This window comes from Mesoplodon bidens (assembly GCF_964165515.1).
Source record: "Mesoplodon bidens genome assembly, chromosome: 2".
In the NCBI taxonomy this organism is placed as follows: Eukaryota; Metazoa; Chordata; class Mammalia; order Artiodactyla; family Ziphiidae; genus Mesoplodon; species Mesoplodon bidens.
This window is the reverse complement of record NC_138177.1, coordinates 164,556,835-164,572,140: the sequence shown is the minus strand read 5'-3', so window position 1 is coordinate 164,572,140 and position 15,306 is coordinate 164,556,835. Positions and strand designations below refer to the sequence as shown.

At 50.9% G+C, this 15,306-nt stretch overlaps 2 protein-coding genes across 2 annotated transcripts; both read left to right on the top strand.

Moving 5' to 3' along the window:
• Nucleotides 1–6,038: 6,038 nt before the first annotated feature.
• Nucleotides 6,039–7,854, top strand: LOC308611987 (ras-related protein Rab-42-like; the record flags this gene model as incomplete). Its single annotated transcript, XM_081224184.1, has 2 exons — nt 6,039–6,277; nt 7,073–7,854. The coding sequence occupies 2 exons, from the start codon at nt 6,039–6,041 to the stop codon at nt 7,494–7,496; spliced, it is 663 nt and encodes a 220-aa protein (XP_081080310.1). The 3' UTR covers nt 7,497–7,854.
• A 3,945-nt stretch (nt 7,855–11,799) lies between these two features.
• LOC308605473 (ras-related protein Rab-39B-like) lies at nt 11,800–14,840 on the top strand (the record flags this gene model as incomplete). Its single annotated transcript, XM_081215525.1, has 2 exons — nt 11,800–12,079; nt 14,563–14,840. 2 exons carry the CDS (start codon nt 11,800–11,802, stop codon nt 14,838–14,840), a joined length of 558 nt encoding a protein of 185 aa, XP_081071651.1.
• Nucleotides 14,841–15,306: the final 466 nt, after the last annotated feature.

Below are 15,306 nucleotides of genomic sequence, written 5' to 3'. Positions count from 1 at the left end.
ACTGATTACAGTACTCATGAGATGAATGCATTATTTGTTCAAGCCTCATCTCTTCCGCTGATAGATAAAAAATTTTATTGAGTGCTTGCTAAGTACACTGTGCTCCATTATCTCAGCTAGTTTTCATTAACCCTGTGTGTGGGTATTATAATTATGCCTTTTTCACACATAAGGAAACTGAGGAATGGATCACACAGCTAGCAAGCGAGATAAGGACTGGAATGCGGAAGTCCACCTCAAACAGCACACTCATAATCACTGTGCCATGTGCACGTTTTGTCCATAGAATGAATAAGCGTCAATATAAAAACCAGTAGTAACTGTCAAGAATTAAGCACCTATTCTGTGCTTAATCTATTCATCAGTTTTCATCCTTACATACACTTGAAAAAGTTTTTATCCTTACTTACACTTTAAGAAGTGTTACTATTATTCCCATTTTGTGGAGAAGGCGACAGACTGTATGAGGGTTAAGAAACTTTCTGATGACTTCCAAATGTGTTTCTTTAGCTCCGCTTTTCTTCTGAGCTCCAGACTTGATATCCTGCTGCTTCCGTGACATCTACACTTGGATGGCTATCTATTAATAGGCTTCTCAGAACACAGTCTTTCCTCCTCTAGACCTGCTTTTCCCCATCTCAGTAAGTCCTTAGGGTGACCCAGGACCCCTCTTCTTCTAACATCCCACTTCCAATGCATCAGCAAATCCTGCGTTCACCTTTAAGATGCGTCTGACTATTTCTGGACTTTCCTGGTGGTCCAGTGGTTAAGAATCCGCCTGCCAATACAGAGGACACTGGTTTGGGAGGATCCCACATGCCGCGGAGCAACTAAGCCCGTGAGCCACAACTACTGAGCCAGCGTGCCACAACTACTGAAGCCCGCATGCCTAGAGCCCGAGCTCCGAAACAAGTGAAGCCACTGAAATGAGAAGCCTGCGCACTGCAATGAAGAGTAGCCCCCGCTCACGGCAACTAGAGAAAGCCTGCGCACAGTAACAAAGACCCAACACAGCCATAAATAAATAAATAAATGGGAAAAAAATGAAACTGTAAGTCTCTAAAATAATGAGACTAAGGCTCATTTAGCTCTTATATTTAGATCTATGATACATTTTGAGTTAATTTATGTGTATCATGTGAGGTAGGAATCAAGGTTTGTTTGGTTTTTTATTTATTGCATATTGCCTATCTAATTGTTCCACCTTCAATTTTGTAAAAGATCATCTTTTTCCATCTAATTGCTTTGGCATCTTTGTTAAAAATCAGTTGACCATATGTGTAGGCCTGTTTCTGTATTCAGTACTATATTCTCCTGGTTACTGTAGCTTTTTACTTTGTTCTTCTTTTTCAAAATTGTTTTAGCTATTCAGTCCTTTGCATTTCCATATAAATTTTAGTATCAGCTGATTTAATTTTTTTTTAAAGCCTACTGGGATTTGATTTGTATTGCATTGAATCTATAGATTAATTTGGGAAGAACTGACATCTTAACCATATTGAATCTTCTGTACAGATGGCTAATAGGCACATGAAAATAAGCTCAACATTACTGATTATTAGAGAAATGCAAATCAAAATAAGGTATCACCTCACACCAATCAGAATGGCCATCATTAAAAAGTCTAAAAATAACAAATGCTAGAGAGGGTGTGGAGAAAAGGGAAACTCCTACAGTGTTGGTGGGAATATAAGTTGGTGCAGCCACCATGGAAAAAGTATAGAGGTTCCTTAAAAAACTAGAGTTGCCACATGATCCAGCAATCCCACTCCTGGGCATATATCCAGAGAAAACTGTAATTTGAAAAGACACATGCACCCAATGTTCATAGGAGCACTATTTACAGTAGCCAAGACATGGAAGCAAGCTAAATGTCCATCAACAGACGAATGGATAAAGAAGATGTGGTCCAGGGACTTCCCTGGTGGCACAGTGGTTAAGAATCCGCCTGCCAATGCCGGGGACACAGGTTCGATCCCTGGTCTGGGAAGATCCCACATGCCGTGGAGCAACTAAGCCATGCGTCACAACTACTGAGCCTGCACTCTAGAGCCCTCAAGCCACAGTTTCTGAGCCCATGTGCTGCAACTACTGAAGCCCACGCACCTAGAGCCCGTGCTCCACAACAAGAGAAGCCACCACAATAAGCCATGATCGCAACGAAGAGTAGCCCCAGCTCGCCGCAACTAGAGAAAACCTGCACACAGCCGAAATTAATTAATTAATTTTTAAAAAACTAAAAAAAAAGATGTCCATATATACAATGGAATACTACTCAGCCATAAAGAATAAAATACTGCCATTGTGCAGTTTATTATGTATCAATTATATAATAAAGATGTAAAAAAAGAAAAAAGTAAGCAAGAGAAAATTCAGATCATGTAATTCACCTGTCCCCAGATCACTGACTTCTTAACACATTTGGAATAAAAGTTGAAGTCCCCATTATGGCCTCTGAAGTCCCCATTATGGCCTCTGAAGCCACAGATGATTGCGCTCATTGCTCACCACTTGCTCCCCATTCATTCAGCTCCCTCTCTCTGGCCTCTGTGCTCTTGGAGCATCCCTTGCCTGCTCCAACCTCAGGGCCTTCACTCTTGCTGTTCTTCCTGCCTGGATCTGTCCTCCCTGTATATCACAGACAACCACGCTGCTCACTCCCTCTCTTCCCCTGGTTTTCTGTTCAAATGTCACCTCCTCGGACCACCCTATTTTTTTTTGAAGATTTGTTTTAATGTGGACCATTTTTGAAGTCTTTAATGAACTGGTTACAATATTGCTTCTGTTTTATGATTTGGGTTTTTTTTTTTTTCGCTGCAAGGACTGTGGAATCTTACCTCCCCAACCAGGGATCAAACCTGCGCCCCCTACATTGGAAGGCAAAGTCTTAACCACTGGACCACCAGGGAAATCCCCAGACCACCCTATTTTGATATAGCACCCTGCCACCCTTCAAGCTATGGCTTGTTACTTATAACACTTATTGCTCCCTGTCATCACATTTTATATGAGTTTATTTTCTGTCTTCCCCATTACAAGTGAGCTCTCCAAGAAAAGGAATTGTGTTTTTTTCCCCACTGCTGTATAAGTGCCAAGTATATAAAAGATGGCCAGCACGTATTGAAATAATTACTAAGTGAATGAATTAATGAATGAATAAAACTTGGCCAAGGCCACATAGCTAGTAAGCATCATTTGGAACTAAAACTAAGATCTGTCTAATGCAAATGTGCATCTGCTACGATACACAGTAACCCCAGAACTACCCTATGAGGTGGGTGCCATGATTTACCTCACTTAACAGAAGGGGAAGCAGGGTTGGAGAAGGGAAATGACTTGCCCCCTGCGTCACATAGGGAGTCCATGGCAAAGTCAGCTGATATCTGGATTCCAGCACCAGGTGCAGTCAGGGACAGGCACATGACCCCAGCCCACAGCAGGAACGTCTAGGAGAGGAAGTTCAAGGAGTCGTATGCTGACAGTGCACTGTGCCCACATGCTGACTGCAAAGGCTTCTGGGACGTCTGGGTTCAAACTGCCTTTCAAGCTGTTTCATGCCTCTGCCTTTGCCCAGCTGCCCCAGCATGGAGTGTGCTTCCTCCCTGACCTCCCCGGCTCCCACTTGTTCTTGGAGACCCAACTTCAGCTTCACTTTCTCCAAGAGGTCTTCTCTGACCCCGTAGCTCCCTCAGTCCAGCTCTGTTGTGGTATTTGAATGAATAAATGAGTGAATGAATGAACAAATAGCATTTATCCACCTTTATTCATTCATTCATTCAACCATAAATATTTACCAAGTTCTACTTTGTGCCAAGCACTGAGGATACAGCCACTGGTCCTTGTCCTCAAGAGTCCTGAGCCTAGAAGGGAGACAGACATCACAGTGGACAAAAGGGCCTGTGACCTCACTGGCCAGTGAAGTAGGGGCTAGTTACCCTTTGACGAGCAGAAGGGGAGTGTTCCTGGCAGAGGGCTGAGAAGAGGCAACATGTTCAGCATGGCTGGAGCCCCAGTGGTGGGTAAAGAAAGGCGGGGGTGGAATGGGGAAGATCTGCACAGCCCTGATGCAAAAACTGTTTTTCCAGCTGAACAGAGCAAGGTGATAAGAACATCCCGATGGAAGAATCAGTGGGGCAGGTGGGAGTGGGGCAGACCCTCCTGGTTTGGGCGGAGATGGCAGGGCGGGTTCCTTCCCCAATACACATACCCTAGCTGATGCCCCCCCCTCCTGGAGGTGGAGGCAAGCAGAGACTTGGGACCCTTCAGGCTAGTGCAGGTGACCAAAAGCCAGGATTACTAGGAGACCTAACAAAATGGCTCCTCACGGATGTGTTTAGAGTTAGCCACAAGAAAACCTGGGCCTTCCCAGGTCCCCAAACTGTCCAGCCAGAAACAGACTTGGCAGCTAGTCTGTCTTCCATGCTGAGTGATCTTGGGCTGGTTACTTAACTTCTCTGAGCCTCAGTTTTCTCATCTGTAAAAAACACTGGGCAGGGGGGCTTCCCTGGTGGCACAGTGGTTGAGAGTCCACCTGCTGATGCAGGGGACACTTGTTCATGCCCCAGTCTGGGAAGATTCCATATGCCGCAGAACACTGGGCAGGGACTTCCCTGGTGGTCCAGTAGTTAAGAATCCACCTTCCAACGCAGGGGACATGGGTTCAATCCCTGGTCGGGGAATTAAGATCCCACATGCCACGGGCAACTAAGCCTGCACACTCTAGAGCCGGTGCACTGCAACTAGAGAGAAGCCCGCGTGCCACAACGAAGACCCAATGCAGCCAAATAAATAAATAAATATTAAACAACAACAACAGCAACACTGGACAGACTAACACCTACTCACAAGGTTGTGTAAGGAGGAAATGTGATGATACGATGGTTTGCATTAGTGAAAACTGCTTCCCACTGCCAATTTGCCACAACAAGTTAAACTGGTAACATCCACCCACAGTGGGATAGTGGGATTAAACCAACAGACAAGCTGTTTGGGACCAACCAGAACTCCAGCCTTTATGTCCTGGGTGTCAAGAAGGCCAGACTGGAAAGAGTGGAGTACACCTTGAAGGCAGATGTACCTGCTTTACCCTTGCCCCTAATCCAAGTGGGACCTGACCACTCAGCCCTGGTCCTTTGGGAACTTGCTTTGCGGTCCCCTTTTGTGACATCAAGGGGTCATGAAGAGTGAGACAAATCTGGATGTGAGGCCCGGCCCTACTGTGACCTGAGACGAGCCACATATCTGAGCTTCAGTCTCCTCAGCTCTAAAATGAGCACACTCCGGCCTTCTCAAAGGGTTGCTGTCCCAGAGCATAAGGAACTGACCATCTCACCTCATTAATGCTAGCTGTCCAGTCCACAAGCAAACTGCACTCCCACTGGAATTGCAGTGGTCTGTCTGCTGCCTGTGTGCAAGTCCCTCTCTGGGCCCTGGGGCCCTGCACAGGCAGGAGGGGAGGAAGCAGTGGGTGCTGTTGAACAATGACCCTGAACACTGAACGGGAGGCCCCAGGCCAGGGCCAGTGGGGCTCCAGGAAAGGGGCACCTGGGAGGGGGGGAAAGAGCACCTATAAACCAACTTTCTCCAGGGGTTTCTTCGGGTCCAGCAGCAGCAGGGGCCTGGCTGGGGGACTAATAGAGAGTGGGGCTGCAGAGAGAAGCCACCCAACGGATGAATACAGTGGACGCTCTGGCGCTGTGGCCAGTGCACGTTTGGTTATCGGTCCTCCCTAGTCCTTCTCCCCATGTTATCTAGGTTAATCTCTTCATCCTTGAAGTAAGGGTTTTCATCTCCATTTTCCAGAGGAGGAAACTGAGGCTCGGAGCAAGGAAGTGACTTGTCCAGGTGTTTCCACCGGGCCCGGTGGTTTCCTCGGGGTCCGGCCCCACCGCCCCCCGGGTGCTGAAGACGCCCCAGGTTCTCCAGTCCCTGGTCTGGGTGGCCCAGCGGCCGCCCTGAGGCGGGGGCGGGGCCCTGCGACTGGGCGGGGGCGGGGCCGCATAGTTGGTGGCTGGGCCCCGGGAGGCCAGACGCCCGACATGGAGGCGGGGGGCTGCCGCTACCAGTTTCGGATCGCGCTGCTGGGGGACGCGGCCGTGGGCAAGACGTCGCTGCTGCGGCGCTACGTGGCGGGCGCGCCCGGGATCCCGGAACCCGAGCCGGAGCTCGAGTCGGTGCCCACGGTGGGCGTCGAGTTCTACAGCCGCACTCTGCAGCTGCCGGCCGGGCCGCGCGTGAAGCTGCAGCTCTGGGACACGGCGGGCCAAGAGCGCTTCAGGTGCGCGGTGGGTGGGAGGTGGGGCGGGGAGGGACGAGAAGGGGCTGGCGTGAGGGGCCTCTGGCTGGGGCGGGGTCAGTCCTGGTCCACCTGGGCATGGGGATCCCTCAGAGGGGTCAGCCTCAGTGGCCCAAGTAGAGATCTGGGGGTCTCTGCCCTGGGCCTGGGTCCTTCACTCTTGAGTCCTTCATCCTACACATAACAGCAGGTTGGGACTTCCCTGGTGGTCCAGTAGTTAAGAATCCGCCTTCCAACGCAGGGGGCACGGGTTCGATCCCTGGTGGGGGAACTAAGATCCCCCATGACTCCTGGCGCGGCCAAACAAACCAAAAAAAACAAAAAACAAACTAACAGAAATAAAGACCTGGCGCCCACCCTAGAGGGATGTTCGATATTGAAACTTGGAAGCATGAATGACCTGGGTGCCGAGAGAGCCCACAGGAGGGCAGAGAGGGAGGTGTAAAGGAGATGTGAAAGGAAGAGAGATTCATGTTGGCCATGAAGGATGTGTAGGAGTTTGCCAGGCAGAGAGTGGGGAAAAAAAGACCTGTGATCAGGAAAACATGAGGCTTCCTCCAGGAATGGAGGAATGGTCAGGAGTGTATGGGAATCGAACTGCTGACTAACTGGGGAGCACACAGTCACTTGGGAGAGACAGACACGGGGAAAGAGAAGCACAGGGCAGTGTGAAATGAGCTTTGGGGGTATGAGGCAGTCAGTGTATGGAGGGCGTGGTTCTGCATCGGGTGTCTTGAAGGTATAAGCCTCTCCCAACTTACTCCCTCCCGCCGTCAGGTGCATCACCAGGTCCTTTTACCGGAATTTGGTGGGTGTCCTGCTGGTCTTTGATGTGACAAACAGGAAGTCCTTTGAACACATCCAAGACTGGCACCAGGAGGTCATGGCCACCCAGGGCCCTGACAAGGCGATCTTCCTGCTGGTTGGCCACAAGAGTGACCTGCAGAACACCCGCTGTGTCTCGGCCCAGGAGGCAGGGGAGCTGGCTGCTTCCCTGGGCATAGCCTTCGTGGAGACCTCCGCCAAAAATAACTGCAACGTGGACCTGGCCTTCAACACCCTCACTGATGCCATCCAGCAGGCCCTGCAGCAGGGGGACATCAAACTGGAAGAGGACTGGGGGGGTGTCCGGCTCATCCAGAACACCCAAATCCCCAGGCCCCCCAGCAGCACACAGCACCCGGGCCCATGCAAGTGTTGACTCTGGGAGGGAAAGGGTTAAAGCAGTGTGGACCTCATAAGTGCTGGTGAGATGGGGAGTGTTAGTATTTCTCTGGAGGGCATATGGCAGAATCTATCCTGAGAGTTAATATAAACAGTATCCTGGTACAGTCTTGTCTCCTGGATTTGGGGGTCTCAAGAGCTCAGCCCCTTTCTACTAGAAAGATCTAAAAGGCCAGGTGTGCAGCTTCCTGTCCTTGAGCCTGTTTCCTCCATGGTCAGAGGAACTCATAGAAGACCCCACCTCACAGGGGGTCGTGGGCACGAATGAGATAATGAATGGGCTACGCTCAGCCAGAGCCTCCCACACAATGAGAATCGAATGACAAGAACTGTCATCACCGCTCTTTCCCCCCTTGGCCGGGATGTGGCCATTTCTGGCAGCGTCCCTGGGCTCGGATGCTGAACCACTCAGCGTTTGGACGCTGCTGCACAGGCAAGGACAGGTGCGGGGAATTTCAGGCTGAGCCAGCCTTAGAGCCTCCTTATGTCCTCAGCTTTGGATGAGAAAGTGTGCCCTCAAACCCAGGTTGCTACCCAGTGCCCCTACTCCAAAGCCAGGGACTGGATCTGGATCTGAGAGGCAGGGATGAATATGAACAGCTCATCTGTTGGGCACATGGTGGACACTGTGATTAGCCACCAAGATCTCCCTTCAGGGCTGAAGAACCCATAGCCGCCTCCCCACTGCACCTCCCAGCTGCTGGGAGTGCTGCCTGGTGGTGGAGCTCAGTTTAATCTCTCTGGGAACTGCCCACCATCCGGGGCAGCCCACAATCCAGCGTCAATCTATTGGGTCTATTGGGGGACAGAGGCACTATTTAAAGGCCTGGCCCTCTTGTCTCAACTCTAGACAACTCTGAAGGAAAAACCCAGCTTCATCACTCTCCATGGGGTCATTTGAGGCCACTGTTACGACAACATCACAGCTAAATTCTCGTGCTCAATCCTTTCTTCCCTTCCTCCCCTCAAGAATCCCCTCGTAAAAGTCTGCACGCTGAGTTCCCGCTCAGAATCTGCCTCCTGGGGAACTTAAGCTGCAGCAGAAACTGCTAGGCACAAAATGTCCAGCAGCAATGCAGGAAGGCTTTATGGAAGGAAGGATCTCAGCAGGTGTAGAGGGGGTATCTTGGGGGTGTCATTGTGCCAGCAGGCATGGGCAGGGCATGGGCAGTTGCCACAGCAAAAAGAGCACAACCACTTAACTCACTTTGCGACCCGGGGCCAGTTACTCCACCTTCTTGAGTCTCAGATTCCCACTCAGTAACCGGTGTCTGCCTCCTCTTTTTAAAGCATCACTCATCCTTCTGACAGTCTTGCAAGGTCTGCTCGATTATCCTCATTTCGCAGATGAGAAAGCTTGGGCCAAGAGAGGGAAATGATTTGCTTTAGAGTACTTTATCATTCCTTCAAAAATGCTTTAAGGGCTTCCCTGGTGGCGCAGTGGTTGAGAGTCCACCTGCCGATGCAGGGGACACGGGTTCGTGCCCCGGTCCGGGAAGATCCCACATGCCGCGGAGCGGCTGGGCCCGTGAGCCATGGCCGCTGAGCCTGCGCGTCCGGAGCCTGTGCTCCGCAACGGGAGAGGCCACAGCAGTGAGAGGCCCGCGTACTGAAAAAAAAAGAAAAAAGAAAAAAATGCCCTCCTGAGGGCTGCCCACTGTTCAGAAGCAGGCGCCCTCTCTCCTGGGAGCAGGCCCCGCACCCAGTTTGCCATCACCGTCATGGTTCAGGCCCCGCGGTCTTTAGTGTAGATTGTGCCACCCCTCTTGAGGGTCTCAGGCCTGTAGGGTGTGATTTAGCATCCACATTGCCCCAGGGGATCTTTTTAAAATACAGATTTGACCTGCCTGCCCCCCTCCTAGAATCCTTCCCTGGCTCCCCATGCCCACGGGGTAAAATCCAAACCCTTTCCCCCCAGTCCAGTCTGATCTGGTCCTACAGCATCTCCACACACTTTGCCCAGGTTCCCAACCACCTGCAGCCCTGGGCTTTGCACATGCTGTTTCCTTTGCAGGGACGGCCCCAACACTTTCCCCTCTCCCTGTATTCTCTGATCTGCCTGCAACACTCAGAAAAATATCACCTCCTAAACCAGCGCATTATCCCAGCTGCCAAAAACAGGGCAAGTTTTGCGGTCAAAACTGGTTTTGAATCTCAGCTCTACTATGTACAGTTGTGGGACCCTGTGGAACTCACTTTATCTCTGTAAGCCTCAGTGGACTCATTTGTAAGTTGGGGATAATAATACCTAACTCAAAGGTTTTAGAAAGGATTAGATGACAAATCAAAGGCAGTACTTGTCACACCCTTGTCACACACAGGAATTCACAAGATGGAAGTCCCCCTCTTCCCCTGAGGGTTTTACTATTAATCACTTTTAGGGAATAGAGACTACCAAAGTACACACTTTGGGGAAATAACAAGGATTCCAGACTCTAACAAAGCTCTTAAAAGATCCTGACCCCCTTCCAGAGATATGGGCTGGGCTCTGCTTTCTTACCAAGAGTGGAGTTCCAGAATCGTCCCTTCAGGTCTATCCCCAGGTTATTCTGAGCAAGCAAAGCTAGCTCTCCAAGGCAGCACCCTGGCCAAATCCTCCAACCATAGCAGCATGGACAAGGTCAGGCTACCTGGCCTCCAAGGCTTTCCATAGGCTGCTTCCTCAGCCTGAAAACCTTGCAACCCAGGCTTGAATCCATCTCCTTTGCCCTTTAGAAGGAACAGAGCCAAAAGTCTGCCACCCATGGGACCCTTTCGGACAACCTTGCCTGCTCTGGGAGCCACTGAAACCTAGTGGAGGAAGAGGGAAGACCCATCCTACCCACACTGCACAGGCTGGAACGGAAGCAATCTAGGTGGGAACCCAGATCTATCCTCTGCCTCTGAGCCTCAGTCTCTTCATGGTAAAATAAGAATGAGTCCTACCTCACAGGTTTGTTAGAGGATTAAATATGACAACGTGTGTTAAGTGCCTAATAAATGTTAAGTTCCTTCTGCCGACAAGCCCCCTCTGTGTCTTTCATGTGCCCTTTCCGTGCCTGGAATGACCTTCCTCCATATCTGTCAAAACTCTGTTCACCCTTCAAGGCTTAGTCCAGCCTAACATATCAGTTCCTTCTCTGAGCCTTCAGGGCACTAACTTGAGTTGGCTCTTTGCGGATTTCAGGCACTGTTGTACCTTTTTGCCCCACTAGAGGGTAGCTCTTCAAGGCCAGGGCTGATTCCCTTGGGGAGGCTGCCTTGGGCAGGGGAACACAGGGCTTTTTAATACCATTAGGGAAAATTTAAAACATAACCAAGAGTAAAGAAACTAACGCAGATGTAGAGAACGGACGTGTGGCCACCGGGGGTGGGGTGTGTGGGGGGAAGGGTAGGGTGGGATGAACTGGGAGATTAGGCTTGACATAAATATGCTACCACGTGTAAAATAGCTAGCTAGTGGGAACCTGCTGTATAGCACAGGGAACTCAGCTTGGTGCTCTGTGATGACCTAGATGGGTGGGATGGGCGGGTGAGGGAGGTCCAAGAGTGAGGAGATATATGTATACATATAGCCGATTCACTTCACTGTACAGCAGAAACTAACACAACATTGTAAAGCAATTATACTCCAATTAAAAAAAAAAACTAGTATAAAGTAGTTTGAAGAACTTCTTGTACTCATAACTCAGCTTCAATAAATACCAGCAGGAATGGCCAATCTTGTTTCACTCTCCCTTCTCTTTATGAATGTTATTCTTAGGATCCTGGCCCTGGAGGGGGAACTGGTGCTTGGTCTGTGGTTGACAGGTGTGGGAGGATTTCTCTAGGGCCCCTGGCTGGGACACGTCCCATGGAAGTTCCAGTGTTGGGAGAGGCAAGCCTCACACTGCACAGCCCTCCCTCCTGTAGGTACAGACCTAGGGCTGGGACTCAGGCCAGCAGAGAGAAGGAAGGACATCCTCGCATATGGGGGCTGTGGCCTGCCACCCACGGTCTTTTGAGCTACACCTGGGGACCTCTCAGGATCGGTATAGGACCAGGGCCTCTATTTTGGGGAAGTCCTGCTTCTGTCTTGAAGGGACTCAGTTCTGCATGGTGGTTTCAAATGGCACTCTGTCCCGGAGGCTTCACTAAGCCTGGGTCTGGGCATATCCTGGGGAGCCTAGACCCCAAAGCCCCTGATTGCCTTTGGGTTCTGGCTCTACGTCTCTCACTGCAAGTCTGAGCCAGCCCCAGACCACGTGGTTTATGCTTCGGTTCTGGGCTCGCTTCTCCTCCTGGCTGGTCTCCTGCACCATATGGATCCTCTCTGGCAGTACCAGTTCCACATCCTCCTCCTAGGAGACCCAAATGTGGACAAACCATCCTTGCCGAGACACTACGTGGAGGGCATCTTTGTCGAGGGTGTCGCCCAGGCAGTGGCGGTGGACTTCTCAGTGCCCTTCATGGAGGCAGAGCCTGGGGGTCCAGCTGGCCAGGAAAGGTCACCACCCACCCCTGAGGGGGAGAGCCCACCCATCAGGAAGAGAAGGGGCATTGGTGGCCATGACAAAGATGAACTCTGGACCAAGAGCACAGGTCTGAGTCCTGGCCTACCCTGTGACCACGGGCAGGCCACATGATCTCTCCAGACCTCGATATCCTTACCTGTAAAATAAGAGGCTACACTGGGTGACCTCGGGGGCCTTTCCTAACTACAGGGAACTGTAATCGAGCTTAGTCCAGCTCTGTCCTCCTCCTCCCTGCTTCACCTCATGCAAGAGGGACCCTCTCCAGGATGGCTTCCTCATCCCAGATGGCCTCTTCTGTGTCCTCAAAACTCACCCCAGCTTTTGTGACCACCTCCTACACCTGCCTTTTGGTTCATTCTTTCTCAGGAAAACCTCAAGCCTTATTCCTTTACCTTTAGTCCAAATTAACTGCAGCCAACTTCTTGGCTGGTCCCCCTCCTGCCTGCTTCCAATTCCACTGGCAGCCAGAGCAAGGTTTTTAACATGTAGATATAATCACGTCAATCCTCCGTCTAAAACTTTACTGGCTCCCCATTACCTGTGCAGTGGTTTTCAAACGTTTTGTTTATATGCCTGCTTTTAGCATCAGAATCTTGTCAGATGGGATCTTTCTCACAGCCCTGAAATCCTCCACAATTAAAAGAGAGATTGCTGAGGCTGAAGAGAGGTGGGAAGCCCAGAGCCAGCCTGCTGGGCCTCCCACACTATGTACCACCTCCCCCCGCAAGACACACACATGGCGGCCTCCAAAGCATGAGCACTGGACCCCATCACTAGGCCTGAGGGCTGTCCACCCCCAAGCTTACTCTGCTCATCTCCGGCCATTCTCTCATGTGGCACCTTGTGCTTTAGCCACAGTGATGCAGTGACTTCTTTACACCTCTGGACCTTTGCATGCATTGTCACTCCCACCTCTGTCCCCACAGGACTTGGTGAGATAGTTTAGAGCACAGTTAAGAGTGCAGGTTCTGGAGTCAGAGGGACTTGGTTGAAATCTCAGCACCATCACTACTACCTGTGTGAACTTTTTTTTAAACAAAGGCAACTTTTTCTTTTTTAAAATTAATTAATTTATTTATTTTTGGCTGCGTTGGGTCTCCGTTGCTGCGTGCGGGCTTTCTCTAGTTGTGGTGAGTGAGGTCTACTCTTTGTTGCAGTGCACGGGCTTCTCATTGCGGTGGCTTCTCTTGTTGCAGAGCACGGGCTCTAGGTGCGCAGGCTTCAGTAGTTGTGGCACGTGGGCTCAGTAGCTGTGGTGCATGGGCTTAGTTGCTCCACGGCATGTGGGATCTTCCCGGACCAGGGCTCGAACAGGAAAGAATCCACCTGCCTGGTTGGCAGGCAGATTCTTAACCACTGCGCCACCAGGGAAGTCCTACCTGTGTGATCTTGAGTAAATTACTTAAACTCTAAATTTTAGTTTCCTCATTGGAAAATGGGATTAAATGAGATATTGCAAACAAAGTGCTTGACAAACACTTTGTTTCTTCAGGTCTGTTGGGAAAACAAGCTTATCCACAGAAGGTGCTTAGCATAAAACATGGCACCTAATAAGCACTCTTACCAAGACCCTCCCAACACTGGAGCGCACGAATTCACCAGCCCTGCCACCCCTTGGGCTCCTCAGCATGTATTAAGTCCTACATGTGCTCAGACTGTGCTGGGCTCTGGGAATCAGGTGGGCCTGGTTACTTAGCAAGGTAGAGGGCGTTGTGCCCAGGACGAGGGGCTGAGCTGCCCCGGGCACTGAGTCAGAAGACTCCCCACAAATCACCAGGTGACACCCGCTCTCCAGTACCCCCACCTCCAGTAACCACTTAAACAGCTGTCGGATTTCCCCCTTCTCTCCATTTCATCACAAATACCTCAGTCCAGGCAACAACCTTCTCAGGAACCTCTGCTTCCACAAATGCCCTCTTCCCCCTCCACTGTCTGGCCAGAGTGAGCTTTTCCAAACATCAACCTGACCGATCATGCTTCTGCTTAAAACCCTTCAATGGCTCCTGCTACTTTTGGGTAAAGGCCACTCTTTGCTGAGGCCTACGAAAGACTCTGCAGGACCTGGCCCATCTTGCCTCATCACACGGCATTGGGGCTGGCATATGTGCAGCTCTCTCTCCTTGAAAGTGATCCCCACGCCTTCCCCTGGGTTCCTCAAATTACAGCTCTACAGCTCAGACGCCCTCCCCAGCCCTGGGAGTCTCTTCTTTGCAGCCCTGGTCATGGAAGCAGTTTTCCTTTCACTCAGTGGCAGGTCGCTCCCTGTTTTCATTCATCATTGCAGGCCATGCCTGGCATGGGCAGGGGCAGAGCTTATGAATACTCGCTGAATGAACAAGCCTCTCAGTATACATACAGGACAAGAGGACTAGCTGGATGAAGCCATTCACCTGTCACGCAGCTGGTCAAGAACTGAGGTCTTCTGACTCTACCTAGCTCTTTCCATTAAACTGCCCTGATTTCCGTCCCCTTCTGTCCTCAGTGGAGGATTCAAAACTAATTCTGGATTCCTTCCTGGCTGCCGAGGCCAATGACTCGCTCCTACTGCAGGAACTTGGCAGGAGGCCTTTTGCGGCTTGGTAATCACCAACAGAACGTCATTTGAGAGCGTCCCCCAGCGGCATCGGGAGGTTCTGGAGAAAGCAAAACCCTCCAACATCCTCTTCCTGGAGGTAGGCCACAAGAGTGACCTGGTGGTTGAGGGAGAGGTGATGCCGGTGGGAGGGGAGAAGCGGGCTGCCTCTTGGGGCGCTCACTACGTTGAGAGCTCAGCTGAAAGCAAGGGTGACATCAGCACAGCTTTCAAGCTGCTCACTCAAGAGATCTAAGAGCTGTGAAGAGAGGGGTCATGGAGCCAAACCCAGGGTGGGAGTGAAAAGCAGGGTCCCACCACAGACCAAACCTCAGGAGGCAGAGGCCCAAAGCACGGCAAGGTGGATGTATCCATGCTGGTGGCCCCTGGGTGGAACAGCTACACTCCCTGAAGCCCACGGAACCCTCACAATCCACAAGGGCTCTGCCAGGAACATAACAGGATGATGCTAGGTGCCACTGAAGGTCATGACCCTGAGGTCTCAAGGGGCCTGGTTTCCTCTGCCCGATGGTAAAAATACTAGGATCAGGGACACCAACAACTAAGAACAGAGAGAAGCTTGCACAGAAAGGCCTTTCCCCAAGTCTACTGCCATCCTTTCTTAGAGTCAAGGATGAACTCCAGAAGTTCCAGAAGAGCAGGTCAAAAAAGGATTTCCCCAAATCAGGATGCCTCTTCAGGTTGGGGCTCATGAGAGAAGG